This window comes from Babylonia areolata, chromosome 26 (genome assembly GCF_041734735.1).
Source record: "Babylonia areolata isolate BAREFJ2019XMU chromosome 26, ASM4173473v1, whole genome shotgun sequence".
Taxonomy (NCBI): Eukaryota; Metazoa; Mollusca; class Gastropoda; order Neogastropoda; family Buccinidae; genus Babylonia; species Babylonia areolata.
In genome coordinates, this window is record NC_134901.1 from 7,485,777 (window position 1) to 7,512,504 (window position 26,728).

Genomic DNA, 26,728 nt, shown 5'->3' on the forward strand with positions numbered 1-26,728 from the left:
CGAAGGTGACGAGTTGGAATGTACACCTCAAGGAGGTCAGAGAGGTAGCGAGGACCAGAGCTTGAGAGGGCAGAAACCGTCAGAGCAGAAAGCTTGCATTCAATTCTTTTTGAAACTGGTAGACACTGAAGAGAGTTGAAGAGAGGAGTAACATGTTCAAACTTGGAGGATCTGAAAATAAGTCAAGCAGCATTGTTCTGAACTCGCTGAAGTTTATCCAGTGAAGTTTTGGGAATGCCGGCAAGATCAGAATTGCAGTAATCAGTCCTAGACAAAACAAAACCACAGACTAATGTTTGGTTGCTTCCATAGACGGGTAATGACAAATAGAACTAATTCTTCGCCAATCAAGATAAGCTGATTTGCAAATGTTTGAAATGTGTTGCTGAAATGACAGACTATTGTCAAGACAGACACTGAGCCTCTGCACTGACTGGGAGACAGGAATGACAGTGCTGTTAGTGTTAACCAGAAGAGAATGAGGGAGAGACTTTTCTTGGGGCAAGCAAGCAACAGTTCAGTCTTTTCATCATTTAGCTGTAGTTTGTTGAAGGTCATCCAAGACTTCAAGTCTGTTATATATACTTTTGCATTCGTGTCATCAGTTTCAGCAATAGAGGCCGACTGGTAGAGTTGAGTGTCGTCAGCTAAGCTCTCATGCGAGACACAGACTGCAGAGGCTGTTTATAACATCTGACAGTGGGGCAGCATACAGAACAAACAGAATAGGGCCAAGGACTGATCCCTGTGGGATATCAAATTATAACAGAGTTTCGTTAGGATAATTGCCATTTGCACAGACAGTCTGAGTTTGATTCATTAAGTTGGACTGAAACCAGGAAAGAGCAAGATCGTGAGTGCCAACAGAATGTTTTAGTCTTTCATTGTTTCAATGAGAAGTGTACCATCAACTGTATCAAATGCTGCAGTATGATCTAAAAGAGCAAGAACTGAAATTTTGTCTTTGTCAGAACCACAGAGAATGTCATTTACAATCTTCAGCAGTGCTGTTTCGGTGTTATGTAACACACACACACACACACACACACACACACACATATATATATATATATATAACTCATTCAGTACTGAAATAGGCATACACACACACAACCTCCCTATCTCTCATACCAATCGGTAAACTTCTTGAGGAAATTAAGATTTCTGAATCAGTGAATGATACTAATAGATGACAAGAGAAGCTCAGATGGTGAGTTGGGAAGAAAGGGGTGGTGGTATTGGTGGTGGTGGTTCATGTGTGTGTGTATGCGCGCGTGTTTGTGTGTGTGTGTCTGTGTGTGTTTGTGTTAGGAAGAGTTTTGAAAATTTAAACAAAAGACCAGTCATGAATGGGATATATAGCTAAACTATCTGAAAAACATTCAGTATCTAGACAACTCCCACCACCATGTTGGATTAAAAACTCTGTATAGGGTAAAATGCCTTGTAAATGCATGACGTCTTCAGATTGATACAGTGAATTTTATTTGCCCATTTTACTTGTTTACTAAGTTATTATCATTTTCTAAGTTTTCAATTTCAAATTGCAATATAGGTCTATGTGATCTGTTTACGTTAATTTACAGCCATATTTTGGAGAAAATTAAAATTAAATTTTTTAAAAATTTATTAAAGTATATTTATAACAGCCTAGGAAATGAGCTTGATTACTGCCCATGAATGGGGGCATGCACTTGTGTGTGTGTGTGTGTGTCTCTCTGTGTGTGTGCGTGTAACTGTAAGAGAGAGAGAGAGAAATACGACACACAGGATATAATGAAGCAACCTGATAGAAAATTGTTATAACCGATGCGTCAGATGTAACGAAAGCCAGATATAAATTATAATGAAGCAATTTTGAATGTCCCCAGCGATTTTTTATAAGTGGCTTCAGCTGTATTGATCAGACGAAATCAATGATGCTAAAGCAGACATCAGACAGATAACACTCTCAAACATCTGGCAGTCTGCAGGTCCACCAGACTGGACCAGTGTATTGGATTCATGTGCAGGTCAGGGATCTGTTTGGTTTGGGTTTTTTTCTGTTTGTTCATTTGCTTGTTTTTCTTCCTTTTTTTTAATATTTTTTTTTATACTGTGCTTCAGTTATTTTTATGATTTTTTTGGCAGATAATGATCATATGCCATGATATGACACTTTGAAAACTGAAACTTAATTACAGTAGTAGTGGTAGCAGCTATTTCAGATAGTAGGAAGGGCAACATCATGTCTCTCTCAGTTTCTGTCCATGAACTGCTTTTCTCAGGACAAAACTAACTATACACTATATTATACATACACTGATACAGTTGTGTGCAACACAGTCTCATGAGTCTGACAGTGAGACATTTTGGATATGTCTAGAATATTTTGAATTAAGAAGTAATGTGTCTCACATGTGCTGCAAACTGCAACATTATAGACTTTGTACAGAAATATACAAACCTTACATGATTGAATTGATTTGTTTGATGAAGTTCATCGCTTACTTGTTTAAATGGTTGTGTAACAATTTCCTGAACGTACAGGGAAACTAAAGTTATGGAAGGAAAGTAGCAGGCAGTGACAATTTTAAAAGAAAGTAGTGCTGTAGAGTTTTATTCGTGATTATGAATAATACATCCAGTAAAAGTGGTGGGATAACTGAATGATTGTAAAGTAGTGAATAGCACAGGATTCCTATCTGGGTGTTTAGTTCCATGCTTGGAATTCTGATGGAGGCAGTCCGACTGGAGAGCTAGTGTTGGAGGGGGTTTGGAATGTAACAGTCCCACTGGTGAGATGTGTAAGTACATTGATCCACTTTATGTGACTGCATATATATGTAATGTATGCTGAAGATCAAAGTATGCATTTTAAAGATCCCGTTACGGTTAATCTCTTGTCAATATTTGGTGGGTTAAGGAAACAAGACACACACACACACACACACACACACACACACACACACACATGTATGATATGTTATATGTATCGATCGCTCTTCCCCCCCCCCCCCCCCCCCCCCACACACACACACACACACACACACACCCCATACCCTCTCTACAAAAGGGAGTATGACTGCCTAATTGTTACGGTGAAAATTATCATGAATTTATGTGTGTATGTAAAAGCCCACTGACTGTGGGAGTTGTAGACCACACATTTCTGGAGAACATCCATCACTGGCAGAATTGTGTCGTGGAAAACGGTGCTTATGTGAACAAAATTGTTCAAAAGAGCACAGTTACCACTGATACAGTGACAGTCACTAGGCTGCAGTTTGGACATAGATGCTGACTGAAATTCAGATGTCAGGTTCTCTGAGTGGGTACTGGGAGCCAGAATGAACTCAGAATTTGTTGTTGTTGTTGTTGTTTGCAATTTGACAGTCCAGTTTCTTATTGATCTGCTTTGTTTAATTGGTGATTTTTGCTCACTTTAATACATGAGCATGCCTGTGAAATAGGTCTTGAAGATGACTGATATCACTTGAACCAGAATTTATAGAAGGCTTCCACATTCCTGTGGTTCAACTAGGCTCCATCACAAGCCAGCAACAATGAAATGACTGTGTTGGTCCACTTTGCCATTGGTATGAAAAGTTATTATCACTTTTGGTTTTGTTTTTACCCCAGAGGCTGAACCAAATATACTGTGATATGATTAAAACTCCCAGTTATATAAAAACCATTGCACTGTAGTATTAACACTTTCACAGAGCATATAATGCACACCTGCTTTCACAATATCTGTTTCAATTTCAGTTTCAAATAGGGCATTGAAGTGTGCATACCGACCCATTTGTGCTGCAACAAATGGAAAAACTGTTGAAAAAAAAAAAAGAAGAAGATAAAAACAGGAAAAGAACAGCAGCTGTTGCACATAGTTAAAACAAAATGCGTTAGTCTGGGCATTGAAAGCCTGCTGCTTGATACAGGAGCAGGCATGGAATGGGAAACTGCGACTCACAAGGTAAATTGATTTTAGAAAAATGCCAGCACTTAACTGGCAAACAACCAAAATGAATAGTAAAGTCAGGTAGAGACCGAGATGGGGACAGACAGAGCAAGACATAAGGAATCAAAGAGTGTTTTTTTCTGTTGTTGTTTTTAATTATTCAGTGAACTTTTGCTTTTGTGCATGCTTACATGTGCACACACACACACACTCGGACCAAGATAGACACACATGTATGTATCACACAGACACACACACAGACACAAACACACACATGCATGTTTAAGACATCCTACAGACACAAATCACCTGCACCCATTTCCACAGCCAGTGCTTAAAGTCAAACACCTTTACATTCTATTGTGCATAGAAAGTGATGTCAGTTGTTTTTGTGCAGTGTTGCTTGGAACTGAAGTACTAAGACTTCTTTTTTTTCTTTTTTTTTTAAACATGTAAAGATTCTTGAATGGGAACAGTTTCTGTTAATAATACTGTTGTATATTTATCATTCTGTTTTTGCTTTTGGTGGTTGTTTTTTGCTGTTTTTTTTTTGTTGTTTTTGTTTTTTTTAGTAGTGCCACATGTTAAAGCTCTGCCATCAGATTGTCCAGATCAGTCAGCACAGTTTACTTTACCATGGGACTGATGTGGGGGAAAGGGGGAGGGAGACCTAACTTTGTCTAAATCAGTCAGCACAGTTTACTTTATCATGGGAATGATGTGGGGGGTGGGGGAGGGAGACCTAACTTTGCATGTCTAGATCAGTCAGCACAGTTTGCTTTACCATGGGAATGATGTGGGGGGATGGAGGAGGGAGAGCTAACTTTCCATGTCTAGATCAGTCAACACAGTTTACTTTACCATGGGAATGATGTGGGGGGATGGGGGAGGGAGACCTAACTTTGTCTAGATCAGTCTGCACAGTTTACTTTATCATGGGAATGATGTGGGGGGGTGGGGGAGGGAGACCTAACTTTGTCTAGATCAGTCAGCACAGTTTACTTTACCATGGGAATGATGTGGGGGGATGGGGGAGGGAGACCTAACTTTGTCTAGATCAGTCTGCACAGTTTACTTTATCATGGGAATGATGTGGTGGAATGGGGACGGGAGACCTAACTTTGTCTACATCAGTCAGCACAGTTTACTTTACCATGGGAATGATGTGGGGGGATGGGGGAGGGAGACCTAACTTTGTATGTCTAGATCAGTCTGCACAGTTTACTTTACTATGGGAATGATGTGGGGGGATGGGGGAGGGAGGCCTAACTTTGTCTAGACCAGTCAACACAGTTTACTTTACCATAGTAATGATGTGGGGGGAGGGGGGTAGGGAGATGGTGTGAAGGTGTGTGGCTTTGTTGAAGGGTTTATATATATACGATATGTATGTATGTATCATGAAACTGTCCATTTGTCATTTGTTTTTATTGCTTCTTATTGCGTGTTTATGTTTTGTACAGTGCATTGAGCCAGGTTATTTGACAGCAGGTGGGGGACGGGTAGTGAGAACTGCACTTCATAATGATAATGATTATGCATTTGTATTATTGTCATTATTAGTTATTCATTGATAAGTCCTTTGTCTCATCAGAATGTGTGAGCTCTTTATAAATGTAATGTAATTTTTTTTTTAATCATTAATTTTTTTTGCTACATCTACTAGTGTTTCACTTTATTACAATACAATTGGTGATCTTTCAGGTCCTAATCTGTTGATAAGCTTTATTTGGTACGTTTCTGCACTTCGCAATTGTGGATCGCAAATCACAAAAAAATTGAATGCTGCAATATAACTTTTCTTGAACTTTTTTTTTTTCTAAACCTGGATACTTTACAAGTTTACTGATATGACTGAAACATTGCAAGGGATAGCAAACACTTCATTATTGAAAAATTGATGGTCTTCATGTCTGTGTTTGCTTCTTATGACCATATGTAGGCTGTCTATGCCAGTTACGACCTCAACAAAATACATTGTTCAAGTTTTGGGGAATATGAAATGCTGCAAAGCCATGGAAGAATATCCTGTCTGACAGTTCAATTTTAAATGCAATATGCAGCATCTTTTAAAAGTCCCTGAGACTTACAGTTTTATGACAAATATGGTATATATGTCATGGTTGTGAGTTGTCAAATAGGCATGCACTGAGCGCTCAGCCATATGCAGGTCATCGCTTTTAATCTCGAATAAAACTGAAATTGTGGTGGAGGTCATGAAAATGTGGAGACAGACTTAACTTTGGTCGAATCATGGCTCAGCCGCTGATATTTTCTCCCCCTCCACTAGACCTTGAGTGGTGGTCTGGACGCTAGTCATTCGGATGACAATACAACTGAAACTATATATTTTCAGCACTATTGCTATGACATTAAATATTCTCTTTATTCACACTTTTGTATATAAATTGTGAAACATACACACAATTAACAGAAACTCACAAGATTGATACCATAATGATATAAATCAAGAGTTTGACCAAAATACTGTGAAACCTGCCACATATTTAACTATAAACCATATATCATATGATACATTTATATTATTATGTCAGTGATGTGCTGTGTCAAAATATGCTTGTAACTGTTTGAAAACTACAAGTGGTGTGTTGCATTAACATCATTATCAATCACAGAGCTGATGAGAATCACATGACAGTTGACACTTTGTTGACAGGGCAGTGGGCCGACAGAGATGATGGTGTCACTGCATGTGGACCAGGCGGCAGCCATGAGGGTGGAGGAGGTTGAGGAGATGTGTCGTACGGACCTACAGAGAGGCCTGACCCACCAGGAGGCCAGGCTGCGTCTGTCGGTGCACGGCCCCAACACCTTCGAGATCTCCAAGGAGGAGCCGCTCTGGAAGAAGTACCTGGACCAGGTCAGATTCCCTTGGGTACCCCCTTTGTAGCACACTTGCTGTCACACACACATGCATCATTCATACCTGGACCAGGTCAGATTCATACGTGGACCAGGTCCGATTCCCTTGGGTATCCCCCCCCCCTCCACACACACACACACACCTTCCCTTGTATTCATGATAGAGCTTGACTTTTCCATTCAGTTTTTATCACACTCTATACAAGGATTTGTATATGGACAGAAACATAAACCATTTCAGATGTCATGGTCAGAGGTCAGAGATCACGATCACATTGTGCTGTTACAAAATGTGATGTAACACTTGCAAGACGTTAATCTTCTTTGAAGTGTGCTTGTTTTCTTGTGCATACTTAATTTGTAGGACTGAATTGTTTTCATTTGTTGAGGCCTTGAATATCCTTTCTGTTTTTTTCATTGCTCTGTACTGTGCTTGTGTTTGTGTGTGTGTGTTTGAACATGCATGTGCATTTGTATACAAATGTGTGGGTATGTGTGTGTTTTTTTACTTATTTATTCACCTATTTACTTACTGTTTGTTTTTCAGTTCAAGAACCCATTGATTCTACTCTTGTTAGCCTCTGCGGCTGTGAGCATTTTCATGCGCCAGTTTGATGATGCGATCAGTATCACAGTGGTGAGTATCCTGTTGCCTTTGTTCCTGTCAGTCCCCATGTTCTGCCAGGACCTTTGTTAGCCCCTACCGTCCAGGATCTTTGTGTCTTTGTATTCTGGTTTTGTGTTGCTTTTTGTGTGTGCATTCCATCAGTGATTCATTCTATGTTCTTCTTCTTTGAAAGCAGGTATTGCTTTGACTTCTTGTATTGGATCAGTTCTTTAAGACAATATAATGTCAGTTCTTTAGCACAGTCTGTAAATTACATCTCTCTGTGTGTATATATATTTCAAACTCTTTTACTAGCTTTCAGCACAACCCAGTCTATAAGCATGAGTCATAGCAGTGTTCATTATATTACATTATTTTGATATCTGTGTATATCATGTAGATAGAAGAGCAGGTATTGCATTTATAAAGGGGGTGGGGGTTTGGGGGTGGGGTATTTGATTTGCCATCTAAGAAACCTGTTGAATGACATATCTATATGAGAACGACAGAGTGGGATTTTAAAGTTGTGCCTGTTGGCAGATACTGGGTGGTGCCTGCAGTTGATGTTATTTATAATAGAATAGAATAGAATATGTCTTTATTACCAAGTGTACCGGGGTCACAAGGAATATTAAGGGGTGGGGTGGGGGGGGGGGGATCGTACATAACAAGGTACAAACATAAATAAAAAATCATACAGAAACACAGATACAGTAGAAATTAGAATACATACAAGTGCATATCAATACAAAAAACGTGTGCATACTCACACATGCACGCACTGCACACATACACACACACACACACATGCGCGCGCACACACCCACACACACGCACACACGAACACTCTCTCTCTCTCACACACACACATACACACACACACACACACACACGCACACACACAGACACACTCTCTATCTCTCTCTCTCTCTCTCTCTCTCTCTCCCACACACACACACACACACACATACACACACGTTTGAACAGAAGCCACATATTACATGTGGATGGGGCTGATGACTAGATCTTCAGGTAGATGGTTGTTGATTGCACAATTCTAGTTATCTGACTGGATTTGTTCAACTGCTTTCTGGAAAAAGCTATCGGCGAAGCGATTGGTTTTCATCCTTATATTTCTATACCGTTGACCAGAGGGGAGCATCTCGAAAATCCCAAAAGCTGGATGTGATTCATCCTGGCTGATTGATTTTGCTTTTTTGAGTAGCCGTTTATAATATATGTCTTCTAGAGAAGGTAGATCAGCCCTGACAAATTCATAAGATAGGTTTCAGTTTTGTACTCTGCTACAATATTACTGTAAGATTTAAGCTTTGATGGTTTTTCTCTTTTATCTTTCCAGTATCTAATATAATCATTTTTGTAATTTTTGAGATAACACATACTTAAGTCTGTGCACACTGAATGTGACTTTGTTTTTCCAAATGTGATCGTGTGTGTGTGACAGTGTGGTGGGAGTGGGTGTGCAAGAGTGGAGCCAGGCTGACAGTGCATAATGACAGGTTGATTACACACACACACACACACACACACACACACACACACACACACACACACATTGTGTCAGAGGCAACAAGTGGGTCAGGGGAAAGGGTCCTGTGTATTGATCAGTGCACACAGTCAGTGACAGGTGCTTTTTCTCAGCAGCCAACAGCTTTGGCTGTGTACATTGAACATATAATGCCACCATCTGTTGTCTGTGCTCTCCTCCTCCTCTACAATCAGATTCAGATCACAATCATGTTTATTTGTCATGAAAACCATGAAGACAGGTTTACAGACTCAACAATAAAGGGTAAAACCAACCAAACTGAATTAAGATGTGTGAGTGACGGGCGCAATAGCTGAGTGGTTAAAGCATTGGACTTTCAATCTGAGGGTCCCGGGTTGGAATCTCGGTAACGGCTCCTGGTGGGTAAAGGGTGCAGATTTTTCAGATCTCCCAGGTCAACATATGTGCAGACCTGCAAGTGCCTGAACCCCCTTCGTGTGTATACACAAGCAGAAGATCAAATACACATGTTAAAGATCCTGTAATCCATGTCAGCGTTTGGTTGGTTATGGGAACAAGAACATACCCAGCATGCACACCCCTGAAAGTGGAGTATGGCAGCCTACATGGCAGGGTAAAAACGGTCATACAAGTAAAAGCCCACTCGTGTATATACGAGTGAACGTGGGAGTTGCAGCCCACGAACGCAGAAGAAGAAGATGTGTGAGTGAAAACCTGATGTGTACTTTGATGCATTCATTAGGGGGTGGATTTTGTATGGATGGGAAAGGCTTCACCATGGGGATGGTGGGGAGGCTTTCAGCTATTGATAGCATCCTCGCCAACCTTCTGGAAATTAGGTGTGAGAAATTTCCTCTTTTCTATCACTTTCTGTGTTTCCGGCTTTGTCTTTCTTTCACCTCTTCTTTTCTGCCTTGCTGGTCCATTCATCTGTACTTTTTTCTGGAAAGACTTGAACTATTCTTTCTGTCTTTTTTCCGGGGCATTTTTACTTTCTTGTATTCTTTTTGCACTTAGTAAATGTAAGTTACATGCTGGCATTTGCTTTGTTTTGAATGCCTGTTATTCAGTTTAATTTTAGAATAGTATTATGTGTAGTCATCTTTCAGTTTGTATTTGTATTCTTTAAAAAAAAAAAAAAAAAAAAAAAAAACTTGGCAAAAAGTAACAAATGGGCAACATAAGAAACACGTCCTAGGTTTTTCTGTATGAATCTGTACTTGTGTCAAGTTTTCTTCTTTTTTCTTTTTTTAAATCTTAAAAAAAAAAAAAAAAAATAAAAAAAATTCTTTTTTTTACCTGTTCAGTTATTGCAAAAGTGATGTTGACAGTGGTTTCAGCCTTGATATGACCTTTGTTGCTGGCAGGGCTGTAAGCAACAATGATGATTATAATGTTCATGGTGGGCAGTATTGAGCAGCGTTTGCCTAAGGTTGTACAAGAGTTACTGTTCTTGTTGTGTGAGCAAATCTTTATTCAGAAAAGATGATAATAATGAATAGGCATACATGCACAAATAAACAGTAGGGCAACTACAGGCTAACAGCTTTTATTATTATTGCTTTGTATATCCTGTTTATTATAAAAACTGATAAAAAAAAAGAAAAAAAAAAAAAAAATGAATGACATGGCTGCTGTTTCTTCATTTTGTGGATAAACCGTGTGGTGGGTTATGTTTTATACATGCTGAAATGTGTTGGGACGAGGTGTGAGGTAAATAATGCAGTGTTTATGTCTGTCTGTCTGCAGGCAATCATCATCGTGGTCACTGTGGCCTTTGTACAGGTAGGTCAGACAATACTTTTCAGTTTTAGGTTAAGTGCTCACTCCACTAGACCTTCAGTGGTGGTCTGGACACTTGTCATCTGGATGGGACAATAATCTGAAATCTTGTAATCTGAGATCTTGTATATATATATATATATATGGCATGCATTTGGCATCACGACAGCTGCCAACAGAACGGCGTGGCGAGCTATGACATCTTCCTTATGTCCCCCCAACGACCCCAGTGGTCAAGGGAATGAGTGAGTGATGCATTTAGTGCATGTAAAAAAACAACAACAGACAATAAAAGGGCTGTTCCTGGCAAAAATTTGTAGAAAAATTCACTTTTATAGGAAGGAAGATACACTTGTAGGCAGAAAAAAAAGCAAAAAAACAAGCAAAAAAAAAGCAGGGTAGTGCTGCAATACAGCGACATGCTTTCCCTGGGGAGAGCAGCCTGAATTCCACACAGAGAAGTACACCACACTGCACTACACTGCACTGCAATACAATGCAATACAACATAATGCAATACAGTGCAATCCAGTACAATCCAAACCTGCAGTACAATACAACACACAAAGCAATATACAATACAATAGGGAAAAAGAGAGTAAAGTACATGAGAAGCATCACTAGAAGTCCTTTCTCACCAGAATAAATTTATGTCTGTCATAAGCCATTTCTGTTTGTTCAAAGGCTTTGTTTAGATTTAATTTGTTTGTTTGTTGTTTTTTTCTTTGACTCAAAGAAGTTCATAGCGCTATGATGGCAAAGTGAAATGGCCATGCATCTTTCTTCACAACTGATACGCCAGTGGAAGAAATCATTTGTGATGCAGTCAGTGTTGATGAGCAACGTGGATGTTAAGAACAGAGGAGGTTGATTAAAGCAGATGACGTCAGTTTTGATGTGTACAAATCTGATGAAGATGAGGATCAGACACTGTGTGTATGTGTGTGTGTGTGTGTGTATGGGCGTGTGTGTCCATATGCATGTGCATGAGTGCGTGCATGTGTGCATAGACACAGAGAGAGAGAGAGAATGTTTGGAATGAACATTCAATCACAAAATGAATAGATTGAAAGATTGGATACCTCTAGAGTTAAACCTCTAGAGTTGTTTTGATGAATTTATCATAATCAGTGTGCTTTGACAAAGTAAGTAGAATTTCACACTAAAAAGGAAAAAAAAAAACCCATTTAGATAGAAAAAGAGAAAGAAAGAGTGAAAAAATACTGGAGTTGAGGAGAAGTGCAGGTGGTGGTGGTGTGTGTGTTTTGCAGGAGTACCGGTCGGAGCAGTCTCTGGAAGCGCTGACCAAACTTGTCCCTCCACAGTGCCACTGGTGAGATCTGGCCTGGCCACTGCCACACACCACCTCTCTCTGTGACTGTCTCTTTGGCCTGGCCACTGCCACACACCACCTCTCTCTGTGCCTCTTTGGCCTGGCCACTGCCACACACCACCTCTCTCTGTGATTGTCTGGCCTGGCCACTGCCACACACCACCTCTCTCTGTGTCTCTTTGGCCTGGCCACTGCCACACACCACCTCTCTCTGTGACTGTCTCTTTGGCCTGGCCACTGCCACACACCACCTCTCTCTGTGCCTCTTTGGCCTGGCCACTGCCACACACCTCCTCTCTCTGTGACTGTCTCTTTGGCCTGGCCACTGCCACACACCACCTCTCTCTGTGTCTCTTTGGCCTGGCCACTGCCACACATCTCCTCTCTCTGTGTCTCTTTGGCCTGGCCACTGCCACACACCACCTCTCTCTGTGTCTCTTTGGCCTGGCCACTGCCACACACCACCTCTCTCTGTGTCTCTTTGGCCTGGCCACTGCTACACACCACCTCTCTCTGTGTCTCTTTGGCCTGGCCACTGCCACACACCACCTCTCTCTGTGTCTCTTTGGCCTGGCCACTGTCACACACCACCTCTCTCTGTGACTGTCTCTTTGGCCTGGCCACTGCCACACATCACCTCTCTCTGTGTCTCTTTGGCCTGGCCACTGCCACACACCACCTCTCTCTGTGTCTGTCTCTTTGGCCTGGCCACTGCCACACACCACCTCTCTCTGTGACTGTCTCTTTGGCCTGGCCACTGCCACACACCACCTCTCTCTGTGACTGTCTCTTTGGCCTGGCCACTGCCACACACCACCTCTCTCTGTGACTGTCTCTTTTGCCTGGCCACTGCCACACACCACCTCTCTCTGTGACTGTCTCTTTGGCCTGGCCACTGCCACACACCACCTCTCTCTGTGTCTCTTTGGCCTGGCCACTGTCACACACCACCTCTCTCTGTGACTGTCTCTTTGGCCTGGCCACTGCCACACATCACCTCTCTCTGTGTCTCTTTGGCCTGGCCACTGCCACACACCACCTCTCTCTGTGTCTGTCTCTTTGGCCTGGCCACTGCCACACACCACCTCTCTCTGTGACTGTCTCTTTGGCCTGGCCACTGCCACACACCACCTCTCTCTGTGACTGTCTCTTTTGCCTGGCCACTGCCACACATCACCTCTCTCTGTGTCTCTTTGGCCTGGCCACTGCCACACACCACCTCTCTCTGTGTCTCTTTGGCCTGGCCACTGCCACACACCACCTCTCTCTGTGACTGTCTCTTTGGCCTGGCCACCACTACACACCACCTCTCTCTGTGACTGTCTCTTTGGCCTGGCCACCACTACACACCACCTCTCTCTGTGACTGTCTCTTTGGCCTGGCCACCGCCACACACCACCTCTCTCTGTGACTGTCTCTTTTGCCTGGCCACTGCCACACATCACCTCTCTCTGTGTCTCTTTGGCCTGGCCACTGCCACACATCACCTCTCTCTGTGTCTCTTTGGCCTGGCCACTGCCACACACCACCTCTCTCTGTGACTGTCTCTTTGGCCTGGCCACTGCCACACACCACCTCTCTCTGTGCCTCTTTGGCCTGGCCACTGCCACACACCACCTCTCTCTGTGCCTCTTTGGCCTGGCCACTGCCACACATCACCTCTCTCTGTGCCTCTTTGGCCTGGCCACTGCCACACACCACCTCTCTCTGTGCCTCTTTGGCCTGGCCACTGCCACACACCACCTCTCTCTGTGTCTCTTTGGCCTGGCCACTGCCACACATCACCTCTCTCTGTGACTGTCTCTTTGGCCTGGCCACTGCCACACACCACCTCTCTCTGTGTCTGTCTCTTTGGCCTGGCCACTGCCACACACCACCTCTCTGTGTGTCTGTCTCTTTGGCCTGGCCACTGCCACACACCACCTCTCTCTGTGTTTGTCTCTTTGGCCTGGCCACTGCCACACACCACCTCTCTCTGTCACTGTCTCTTTGGCCTGGCCACTGCCACACACCACCTCTCTCTGTGACTGTCTCTTTGGCCTGGCCACTGCCACACACCACCTCTCTCTGTGACTGTCTCTTTGGCCTGGCCACTGCCACACATCACCTCTCACTGTGTCTCTTTGGCCTGGCCACTGCTACACACCACCTCTCTCTGTGTCTCTTTGGCCTGGCCACTGCCACACACCACCTCTCTCTGTGCCTCTTTGGCCTGGCCACTGCCACACACCACCTCTCTCTGTGACTGTCTCTTTGGCCTGGCCACTGCCACACACCACCTCTCTCTGTGTCTGTCTCTTTGGCCTGGCCACTTCCACACACCACCTCTCTCTGTGCCTCTTTGGCCTAGCCACTGCCACACACCACCTCTCTCTGTGTCTCTTTGGCCTGGCCACTGCCACACACCACCTCTCTCTGTGTCTGTCTCTTTGGCCTGGCCACTGCCACACACCATCTCTCTCTGTGACTGTCTCTTTGGCCTGGCCACTGCCACACATCACCTCTCTCTGTGTCTCTTTGGCCTGGCCACTGCTACACATCACCTCTCTCTGTGTCTCTTTGGCCTGGCCACTGCCACACACCACCTCTCTCTGTGACTGTCTCTTTGGCCTGGCCACTGCCACACACCACCTCTCTCTGTGCCTCTTTGGCCTGGCCACTGCCACACACCACCTCTCTCTGTGCCTCTTTGGCCTGGCCACTGCCACACACCACCTCTCTCTGTGCCTCTTTGGCCTGGCCACTGCCACACACCACCTCTCTCTGTGCCTCTTTGGCCTGGCCACTGCCACACACCACCTCTCTCTGTGTCTCTTTGGCCTGGCCACTGCCACACACCACCTCTCTCTGTGTCTGTCTCTTTGGCCTGGCCACTGCCACACACCACCTCTCTCTGTGTCTGTCTCTTTGGCCTGGCCACTGCCACACATCACCTCTCTCTGTGTCTGTCTCTTTGGCCTGGCCACTGCCACACACCACCTCTCTCTGTGACTGTCTCTTTGGCCTGGCCACTGCCACACACCACCTCTCTCTGTCACTGTCTCTTTGGCCTGGCCACTGCCACACACCACCTCTCTCTTGACTGTCTCTTTGGCCTGGCCACTGCCACACACCACCTCTCTCTGTGTCTCTTTGGCCTGGCCACTGTCACACACCACCTCTCTCTGTGACTGTCTCTATGGCCTGGCCACTGCCACACACCACCTCTCTCTGTGTCTCTTTGGCCTGGCCACTGCCACACACCACCTCTCTCTGTCACTGTCTCTTTGGCCTGGCCACTGCCGCACACCACCTCTCTCTGTCACTGTCTCTTTGGCCTGGCCACTGCCGCACACCACCTCTCTCTGTGACTGTCTCTTTGGCCTGGCCACTGCCACACACCACCTCTCTCTTGACTGTCTCTTTGGCCTGGCCACTGCTACACACCACCTCTCTCTGTGTCTCTTTGGCCTGGCCACTGCCACACAATTGTTATTGATTTTCTTGTGTCACTATTTAACAAATTGTTTGGTGATGGATTATTTCCGACAAATTGGTGTAAATCCATTATTGTACCAATTCATAAGAAAGGAGACACTAATAATCCAGACAACTATAGGGGTGTAGCTCTAACAAGCGTAATTAGTAAAGTATATACACATATTTTAAATAGAAGGCTTGTCCAGTGGGCCGAAAGAGAGGAAATAATTGTTGAAGAACAAGCAGGATTCAGAGTAGGATTTAGTACTGTAGATCATATTTTTACTTTATATGCTTTGGTTCAAAAATTTCTTATGAAGAATACTAAGTTATATGTTGCTTTTGTTGACTTTAAAAAGGCATTTGACTCCGTGAACAGAAATATATTGTGGCATGTTTTGAGAAAAACTGGTGTTAATGGGAAATTGTACAATGCACTGCGAGGTATATACAATTCAGTCATGGCATGTGTGCGCGAAAAGGGAGTATATTCTGATTTCTTCAGTTGCCCCCGTGGGGTAAAACAAGGCTGTCTCTTAAGTCCTCAACTATTTGCATTCTTAATAAATGAATTAGCTATTGAAATGTCAGAGAAAGGTAGGCACGGTATTCAGTTAATCCCTGGTGCTGTGGAAATATTTTTGTTGATGTTTGCAGATGATGTGATTTTGCTCTCTAGCACTGTAGTTGGATTACAGAATCAGCTTAATGTATTAAAAAACGAAGCAGATAAATTACAGTTAACTGTTAATATGGATAAGACTAATATTATTGTTTTTCGTAACGGAGGTTATTTATCACAGTGGGAAAAATGGTTGTATGGTAATGTAGAAGTACGAGTCATCAACGTATACAAGTATTTAGGAATGATATTTACGACTAGGTTGAGTTTAAGAACGGGATGGTCAGAAATGTGTAGGAAAGGGAAAAGGGGAGTAACAGAAATTCTAAAATCTACTACGAAACTGAGAACAATTGATCCAGCTTTATTTTGGAAGTTATTTGATACTCAAATACAACCAGTGATAACTTATGCAGCAGAAGTATGGGGCCTTGAAGAAAATCTTGAAATGGAAAAAGTACACACCTTTGCCATAAAGAGATTCATGAATATTCCATTACACTCGTCTAATACGATGGCATACGGTGACTCTGGAAGGTATCCTCTTTATATTAAAACTTTTGTTAAATGTATCAAGTATTGGTTAAGACTTACTCAGCTCCCTACAAACAGGTTGTGCAGACAGGCATATGACATGTTACTTCAGCAGTTTGAGTTAGGTAATTGTAACTGGGTGGGTAAAGTTAAACGAGTTCTTTCTGTAAATGGATTTGGTATTGTATGGCTGAGTCAGGGAGTTGGGGATGAAAGAGGGTTTCTATCAGAATTTAAAGATCGCTTAGTGTCTTGTTATAAACAGAACTGGCATTCTAAAATGGAAGATGATGTGAAGTATTCTTGGTTCTATTCCTTTAAAACTATTTTACAACCGGAGAAATTTTTAGTTGTAGTCACCAATAAATGGCACAGAGATATGCTAGCAAGATTCAGAAACAGAACCTTAGGTTTAAAAGCTAATAAAAGATGGTTTGATCTCGAGGGTTTAGCTGATTGTATGTGTACAGTGTGTATGGAGGATGTGAGAGAGGATGAAGATCATTTTTTATTTCATTGTAATGCTTACGAAGACATTAGAGCCAAGACACGACTTTTTCGTATTGCTGCTGAGAAAAGACATGACGTGCGTAGTCTGTTATCCACTGAAAATGATGAAATTATTATTTTGCTTGCCAAATACATAGCAGAAGCTGTTAATATCAGGAAAAGGAAAATAAATAGTAATAACACGTAACATCACTAGTTATATGATTAGCCTGGTACAGCTGTATACACTTGATGGTCACATTGTATGTTTATAGTCTGTTGTATGTTTCACTACTATGGTGTGCGTACGTGTATTGGCACATACATAAATGTACGATTAAGTAATTTGTTTTGTTAATTCAGTTATTGACATTATTTGCTTTATTTATTGTTGTTTTCTTTCATTCAGTTCAAGGACGCTGCAACTTAGAATTGACCCCCTTGACATAAGGGCTGTAGTTAGGCCAATGTCAATAAAAAGCGTCTGAAGCGTCTGAAGCGTCTTTGGCCTGGCCACTGCTACACATCACCTCTCTCTGTGTCTCTTTGGCCTGGCCACTGCTACACATCACCTCTCTCTGTGTCTCTTTGGCCTGGCCACTGCCACACACCACCTCTCTCTGTGACTGTCTCTTTGGCCTGGCCACTGCCACACACCACCTCTCTCTGTGCCTCTTTGGCCTGGCCACTGCCACACACCACCTCTCTCTGTGCCTCTTTGGCCTGGCCACTGCCACACACCACCTCTCTCTGTGCCTCTTTGGCCTGGCCACTGCCACACACCACCTCTCTCTGTGCCTCTTTGGCCTGGCCACTGCCACACACCACCTCTCTCTGTGTCTGTCTCTTTGGCCTGGCCACTGCCACACACCACCTCTCTCTGTGTCTGTCTCTTTGGCCTGGCCACTGCCACACATCACCTCTCTCTGTGTCTGTCTCTTTGGCCTGGCCACTGCCACACACCACCTCTCTCTGTGACTGTCTCTTTGGCCTGGCCACTGCCACACACCACCTCTCTCTGTCACTGTCTCTTTGGCCTGGCCACTGCCACACACCACCTCTCTCTGTGACTGTCTCTTTGGCCTGGCCACTGCCACACATCACCTCTCTCTGTGTCTCTTTGGCCTGGCCACTGCTACACACCACCTCTCTCTGTGTCTCTTTGGCCTGGCCACTGCCACACACCACCTCTCTCTGTGCCTCTTTGGCCTGGCCACTGCCACACACCACCTCTCTCTGTGTCTCTTTGGCCTGGCCACTGCCACACACCACCTCTCTCTGTGACTGTCTCTTTGGCCTGGCCACTGCCACACACCACCTCTCTCTGTGTCTCTTTGGCCTGGCCACTGCCACACACCACCTCTCTCTGTGTCTCTTTGGCCTGGCCACTGCCACACACCACCTCTCTCTGTGTCTCTTTGGCCTGGCCACTGCCACACACCACCTCTCTCTGTGACTGTCTCTTTGGCCTGGCCACTGCCACACACCACCTCTCTCTGTGCGTCTTTGGCCTGGCCACTGCCACACACCACCTCTCTCTGTGCCTCTTTGGCCTGGCCACTGTCACACACCACCTCTCTCTGTGACTGTCTCTTTGGCCTGGCCACTGCTACACACCACCTCTCTCTGTGTCTCTTTGGCCTGGCCACTGCCACACACCACCTCTCTCTGTGCCTCTTTGGCCTGGCCACTGCCACACATCACCTCTCTCTGTGTCTCTTTGGCCTGGCCACTGCCACACACCACCTCTCTCTGTGACTGCCTCTTTGGCCTGGCCACTGCCACACACCACCTCTCTCTGTAACTGTCTCTTTGGCCTGGCCACTGTCACACACCACCTCTCTCTGTGACTGTCTCTTTGGCCTGGCCACTGCCACACACCACCTCTCTCTGTGTCTCTTTGGCCTGGCCACTGCCACACACCACCTCTCTCTGTGCCTCTTTGGCCTGGCCACCACTACACACCACCTCTCTCTGTGACTGTCTCTTTGGCCTGGCCACTGCCACACACCACCTCTCTCTGTGTCTGTCTCTTTGTCACTGTCTGTCTGTCTGTCTGTGTGCCTTTATGATAGTGTATCTCTGACTGCCTTCTTTGTATCCCTGTGTATCTGTTTCATCCTTTCTCTCTGCAGCTCCCTTCTTTTTGTTGTTCAAGGTGAATGGGGAAATATGAACATTCATTGTCTGTGTGTATTGACTGTGTGTTTTGATTGGCTGGTTTTAACCTGACTATTCATTGACTGTGTTGACTATTATTATTTTTTTTTTTTAAGTTATTTTTTTATTTTATTCAATTTGATTTTTTTTCTCAAGGCCTGACTAAGCGTGTTGGGTTACGCTGCTGGTCAGGCATCTGCTTGGCAGATGTGGTGTAGCGTATTTGGATTTGACTGAACGCAGTGACGCCTGCTTGAGCTACTGACACTGATACTGACTGTGTTGACTGTCTGGTCACTGCTAGTATATTCACTGACTGGGTGTTGACTGGCTGATTGTATCTTGAATATTCATGCTTTCGTAGACTACTTGGCATCTCCTACAGAGACCACATCACTAACAAGGAAGTGAAGAACAGAATCAAGCAAAGTATTGGACCCTACGAAGACCTTCTGTCCATAGTGAAAAAACGCAAACTTAGGTGGTATGGACACATCTCCCGATCATCTGGTCTTGCCAAAACGTTCCTGCAAGGCACCGTACAAGGAGGCAGAAGGAGAGGACGGCAGAAGAAGAGATGGGAAGACAACATCCGGGGGTGGACAGGCTTGACGCTCGGTGACGCCCTGAGGAAATCAGAAAACCGTGAAGAGTGGAGAGGGGTGGTGGCCAGGTCAGCAGCGGTGCCCCAACGGTCTGAACCCAGACTATGGGAGAGGTGAAGGTGAAGGTGATCTTGAATATTCATTGCCTAGGTGTTGAATGGCTGGTTGCAGCATGGATATTCATTGACTGTGTATTTATTGGCTGGTTGCAGTGTGCGCCAAGGTCAGCTGGAGACATTTCTAGCCCAAGACTTGGTGCCTGGTGACATCGTCTACCTCAACATCGGCGACCGTGTGCCTGCAGACATCAGACTGTTTGAGGTCAGCCCATTAATTCTTCTGAGCTTGGTGGTTTATTGTTGTTTGTGTGTGTGTGTGTTTTTTTTGTTTTCTTTTGTTTTGTTTTTCCACTTTAACCATTTGAGTGCCCCAGGACAGAAATATCCATCCCCTTCCAGTGTACAAACTACACTCTATCTCTGTCTGCATAATTGTAGAAACTTTCTAATTGCAGAATCGTTAAATTCATGTGAAATTGTCATAATTGGATATTGTGTCTATTTCCCTTTAAAAATATAGGTTATATATCCTTTATTTCATTAGTTAGTGTACAAGATTTAAAAAAAAAATCATTACCCTCTGTGACTAAAAGTCCCTTGGCAAATAGTTGTCACTGAGCACAAAATAGGCTTGGCATGCAGAGGGTTAACATTAATGTGTTTCCATTGCTTCTGTATTGTTACTATTGTAGTAGCAATGGGTTTACTTGTAGCATAAGAAGATGCAGTGGCCACCATGGGATAGTGATGCCCAGGTGACATCACCAGTGTTACCATGTGGGGTTAGTTCTGTCAGCCAGAGCTACACTGATGGTGTCACTGGGGCAGTCAGTGAAGACAGGTAGGGTGAGGACTACCTGGAGGAGACTGTTGATCTTCAGACAGCAGTGCTCCAGTCTGAGCCCTGCTATCATGCCTCACTGTGTGGAGGAGAACTGTGTTTTTGCTTCATGTCAGAGCCCTGTTTTCAGGCAGTAATATCCAGATAAGAACCTGGCTTTGCTTGCAGTATATTGATAAGAGCCCTGTTTTCATGCCTGATGATACTGATAAGAACCCTGTCCTCATGCGGTATTGTCCTTTTCATGCAGTATTCAAGTGATAAGAACCCTGCTTTATGCATTATTGTACTGATAAGAACCATTTTTATGCATTATTGTACTGATAAAAACCCTGTTTTTATGCATTATGAAACTGAAAAGATCCTTGTCTGGACATACAATTATACTGATAAGAAGAACCCTGTTTCCAGACAGTCCTGTGCCAACCAGAATGGTATTTCCAGTGGGGGGGTATGTTGATTAATCCTGGCACCTCACCACCACTTGTTGTTCTGCAGGCAGTGGAGCTGGCCATTGACGAGTCCAGTTTCACTGGAGAGACCCAGCCAGTGTCCAAGTCGACAGAGATGCAGGTCACCAAAGGGTCCAACGGGGTGACGGGCCGCAACAACGTGGCCTTCATGGGAACCCTGGTGCGCTGCGGCAGAGGAAAGGTCAGGTTCATGGGTGTAGTCGGGTGTTCGTTATCGACCGGAAAGGTCAGGGGTCATGGGTGTTGTCTGGTGTTCGTTATTGACTGGAAAGGTCAGGGGTCATGGGTGTTGTCTGGTGTTCGTTATGGACAGGAAAGGTCAGGGGTCATGGGTGTTGTCTGGTGTTCATTATGGACAGGAAAGGTCAGGGGTCATGGGTGTAGTCGGGTGTTTGTTATCAACCGGAAAGGTCAGGGGTCATGGGTGTTGTCTGGTGTTAGTTAATGACAGGAAACATCATGGGTCAGGGGTGTTGTCTGGTGTCAGTTATCAACCGGAAAGGTCAGGGTCATGGGGGATGTCTGGTGTTCGTTATTGACAGGAAAGGTCAGGGTCATGGGTGTCATTGTTCAGTTGACAGAGATAAGCTATACAGTGTCACAGCATTATATGATTCCATTGTTATGAGTGCTGATTTGTACAGAGTTTGTGACTGGTTGTCTAACTGGCTGACTGGCTGATTTAGCAGTTGCTTGAATGACTGATTGGTCTGTTTCAGGGCATTGTCATTGGGACGGGCCATGCCTCAGAGTTTGGGGAGATCTTCAAAATGATGAAAGGCGAAGAGGTAAAGTGTTCTTGTCACACCTTTCTGCAGCTGTTGCTGTGTGCCTGAATGTTCATGCGCGTGCATCTTTACTTTTGTACAGCTTCTGAATATCTGCAGTCTCAAAACCGTGTTTTGAGTCTTTTTAGTTTTTACTTCTTCTGCACACAGTCTTTGTTTCTCATAATGCTGCTGTCGTTGATATCACACCTGGGTTCTTATATCCACCAGAGCAGGGTCTGTTAGTACTTGATACAGTCACTGTGATCTTGGCGCACACACACAGTGACATGATGTGACGACTGCAGTCACACACACACTCACACTTATACACAGACATACACAGAGACACACACAGACACACACACACACACACACACACACACACACTGACACACTGCAATGACGTGATGATGACGACAGGCCCCCAAGACGCCACTGCAGAAGAGCATGGACACGCTGGGCAAGCAGCTGTCGTTCTACTCTTTCTGCATCATCGGCCTGATCATGCTGCTGGGCTGGGTACAGGGCAGACACCTGCTGGACATGTTCACCATTGGCGTCAGGTCAGCCTCCACTGTCCTCTTCTGTGTGTTTGTGTGTGTGTGTGTGTGTGTGTGAGGGCAGACACTGGCTGGACATGTTCACCATTGGCGTCAGGTCAGCCTCCACTGTCCTCTTCTGTGTGTTTGTGTGTGTGTGTGTGTGTGTGTGTGAGGGCAGACACTGTCTGGACATGTTCACCATTGGCATCAGGTCCACCTCCATTGTCCTCTTCTTTGTGTGTGTGTGTGTGTGTGTGTGTGTGTGTGTGTGAGGGCAGACACTGGCTGGACATGTTCACCATTGGTGTCAGGTCAGCCTCCACTTTCCTCTTCTGTGTGTGTGTGTGTGTGTGTGTGTGTGTGAGGGAAGACACTGTCTGGACATGTTCACCATTGATGTCAGGTCAGCCTCCACTGTCCTCTTCTTTGTGTGTGTGTGTGTGTGTCTGTGTGTGTGTGTGAGGGCAGACACCAGCTGGACATGTTCACCATTGGTGTCAGGTCAGCCTCCATTGTCCTCTTCTTTGTGTGTGTGTTTGTGTGTATGTGTGTGTGTGTGTGTGAGGGCAGACACTGGCTGGACATGTTCACCATTGGCGTCAGGTCAGCCTCCATTGTCTTGTCTTTGTCTTCTGTGTGTTTGTGTCTGTGTGTGTGTGTGAGGGCAGACACCAGCTGGACATGTTCACCATTGGTGTCAGGTCAGCCTCCATTGTCCTCTTCTTTGTGTGTGTGTGTGTGTGTTTGTGTGTGTGTGTGTGTGTGTGTGTGTGTGCGCGCGTGCGTGTGTGTGTGTGTGTGTGTGAGGGCAGACACTGGCTGGACATGTTCACCATTGGCGTCAGGTCAGCCTCCACTGTCCTCTGTGTGTGTGTGTGAGGGCAGACACTGGCTGGACATGTTCACCATTGGTGTCAGGTCAGCCTCCACTGTCCTCTGTGTGTGTGTGTGTGTGTCTTTGTGTGTGTGTGAGGGCAGACACTGGCTGGACATGTTCACCATTGGTGTCAGGTCAGCCTCCACTGTCCTCTGTGTGTGTGTGTGTGTGTCTTTGTGTGTGTGTGAGGGCAGACACTGGCTGGACATGTTCACCATTGATGTCAGGTCAGCCTCCACTTTCCTCTTCTGTGTGTGTGTGTGTGTGTGTGTGGTGTGTGTGTGTGAGGGCAGACACCAGCTGGACATGTTCACCATTGGTGTCAGGTCAGCCTCCACTGTCCTCTTCTGTGTGTGTGTGTGTGTGTGTGTGTGTGTGTGTGTCAGGGCAAGAAAATCAAAATGAAAAGAACGGGACAAACAAAACAATCATATGCCGCATATATTGAACACCACTTGCGTGACTTAACACCAGCGCAGGGTCCCCTCTGATGTGTGGCTTCCTGGGGACTTAACATCGATAGCTGTCCGTGGACTTGTGGCACTGGGAAGTTGTCAGAATGAGTTTGGGTATGACTGCGTTTGGGAGATTCAAGATGATGCACGCTGGGGGGATTCCATTGAAGTGGCTCTAAAATTGGATCACTGAAAATGAAACGGAGACAAGAACAGCGTAAGCCATGACAGGCTGATAAAGGTGGTGTGTGTGGCTGTTTTACAGTCTGGCAGTGGCAGCCATACCGGAAGGGCTGCCCATAGTGGTGACGGTGACGCTGGCCATTGGGGTGATCCGCATGGCCAAGAGGAAAGCAATCATCAAGAAACTGCCCGTTGTGGAGACTCTGGGTAAGGATATTTTGTTTTCTGCTTAGTCAAAATGGTTGTAATCTTTATCCGTAGCTCAGCCCCCTTTGGGATGCCGTGTGTGTGTGATCGATCTTGTTTTTATGTTGCAGGGTGTGTGAATGAAGGATGTGGTTTGTATTACAGGGTGTGTGAATGTTAGAGATGTGGTTTGTATTGCAGCGTGCATTAGGGATATGGTTTTTGTTGCAGGATGTGTGAATGAAGGATGTGGTTTGTATTACAGGGTGTGTGAATGTTAGAGATGTGGTTTGTGTTGCAGGGTGTGTTATGGATATGGTTTTTGTTTCATGGTGTGTGAATGAATGGTGTGGTTTGTGTTGCAGGGTGTGTGAATGAATGATGTGGTTTGTGTTGTAGGGTGTGTGAATGAATGATGTGGTTTGTGTTGTGTGTGAATGAATGGTGTGGTTTGTGTTGCAGGGTGTGTGAATGAATGATGTGGTTTGTGTTGCAGGGTGTGTGAATGAATGATGTGGTTTGTGCTGCAGGCTGTGTAAATGAATGACATGGTTTGTGTTGTAGGGTGTGTAAGTGAATGATGTGGTTTGCATTACAGGGTGTGTAAATGAATGATGTGGTTTGTGTTGCAGGGTGTGTGAATGAATGATGTGGTTTGTGTTACAGGGTGTGTGATTGGATATGTTTTTTCGTTGCAGGGTGTGTGAATGAAAGATGTGGTTTGTTCTGCAGGGTGTGTGAATGAATGATGTGGTTTGTGTTGCAGGGTGTGTGAATGAATAAAGTATTTTGTGTTGCAGGGTGTGTGAATGAATGATATGGTTTGTGTTGCAGGGTGTGTGATTGGATATGGTTTTTGTTTCAGGCTGTGTGAATGAAAGATGTGGTTTGTGTTGCAGGGTGTGTGAATGAATGATGTGGTTTGTGTTGCAGGGTGTGTGAATGAATGATGTGGTTTGTGTTGCAGGGTGTGTGAATGAATGATGTGGTTTGCGTTGCAGGGTGTGTGAATGAATAAAGTATTTTGTGTTGCAGGCTGTGTGAATGAATGATATGGTTTGTGTTGCAGGGTGTGTGATTGGATATGGTTTTTGTTTCAGGCTGTGTGAATGAAAGATGTGGTTTGTGTTGCAGGGTGTGTGAATGAATGATGTGGTTTGTGTTGCAGGGTGTGTGAATGAATGATGTAGTTTGTGTTGCAGGGTGTGTGAATGAATAAAGTATTTTGTGTTGCAGGCTGTGTGAATAAATGGTATGGTTTGTGTTGCAGGGTGTGTGAATAAATGGTATGGTTTGTGTTGCAGGCTGTGTGAATAAATGGTATGGTTTGTGTTGCAGGGTGTGTGAATAAATGGTATGGTTTGTGTTGCAGGGTGTGTGAATGTGATCTGTTCTGACAAGACAGGAACCCTGACAAAAAATGCTATGACTGTGACCCACATGTACACTGCTGATGGCCAGCAAGCTGAGGTGAGACCTGTGTGTGTGTGTGTGTGTGTGTGTGTGTGTTTAAGTGCGTGTGTGTTTGAGTGTGTGTGTGTGTGTGTTCGTGTTTGAGTGTGTGTGTGTGTGTGTGTTTGAGTGTGTGTGTGTGTGTGTTCGTGTTTGAGTGTGTGTGTGTCTGTGTGTGTGTGTGTGTGTGTGTGTTTGTGTGTGTGTGATACTTTATTCCATGTCATGACAGTTAACATGTGTTAACAGGTAAAAACTATTACTTTGTTGACAGTTAACAGATGTTGACAGGTACAAATGTACACTATATGTCTTCAGCTCAGTCAAGGGGTTAACAGGTTTTGACAGAGAACAGGTGTTGACAAAGAACATAGGTTGATTGAGAACAGGTGTTGATGGAGAACAGAGGTTGATGGAGAGCATGTGTTGACAGAGAACAGAGGTTGACAGTGAACAGGTTGATGGAGAACAGATGTTGACAGAGAACACAGGTTGATGGAGAACAGGTGAAGATGGGAAACAGGTGTTGAGGTTGACAGAAAACAGAGGTTGACAGAACGTATTTTGACAGTTAACAGATGTTGGCAACTACCAGGTGTTGACAGAGAACAGATGTTGACAGGTAACCGAGGTTGACATGGAACATGTTGACAGTTGACCGACACTGCCACACAGGTAAGAGGAGGTGACATTGTGTGTTGACAGGTAACAGGGGTTGGCTATGATGGCCCAGGAAACATCATTCCTGCAGAAGGGGACATCACTCATTCCATGTACAAACTGCTGGAGGTGAGTGCTCTTTTCCTCTGTCCCTGGGGAACATTGAGTAGTCTTGAGGGGGGGTGGGGGGGGGGAAGATTGATGATGTTTCATGGGTCATCGCTGTGCTGACACTTGGAACAGAGTTGAATCCGGAAGCCTGGAATCCAAGCCGGGTGTTCT

General features: G+C 44.7%; 1 protein-coding gene across 1 annotated transcript in view; it reads left to right on the top strand.

Annotated features, from left to right (window-relative positions):
- Positions 1-26,728, top strand: part of LOC143300405 (calcium-transporting ATPase type 2C member 1-like) — a 52,471-nt gene that overhangs the window by 3,376 nt on the left and 22,367 nt on the right. The window contains exons 2-12 of the mRNA XM_076614044.1: positions 6,621-6,824; positions 7,374-7,463; positions 10,714-10,749; positions 12,018-12,079; positions 20,161-20,269; positions 21,347-21,502; positions 22,041-22,109; positions 22,512-22,654; positions 24,231-24,355; positions 25,707-25,804; positions 26,492-26,575. Of these exons, the coding sequence (XP_076470159.1) occupies positions 6,621-6,824; positions 7,374-7,463; positions 10,714-10,749; positions 12,018-12,079; positions 20,161-20,269; positions 21,347-21,502; positions 22,041-22,109; positions 22,512-22,654; positions 24,231-24,355; positions 25,707-25,804; positions 26,492-26,575 (1,176 nt within the window). The remainder of the gene's footprint in view (positions 1-6,620; positions 6,825-7,373; positions 7,464-10,713; positions 10,750-12,017; positions 12,080-20,160; positions 20,270-21,346; positions 21,503-22,040; positions 22,110-22,511; positions 22,655-24,230; positions 24,356-25,706; positions 25,805-26,491; positions 26,576-26,728) is intronic.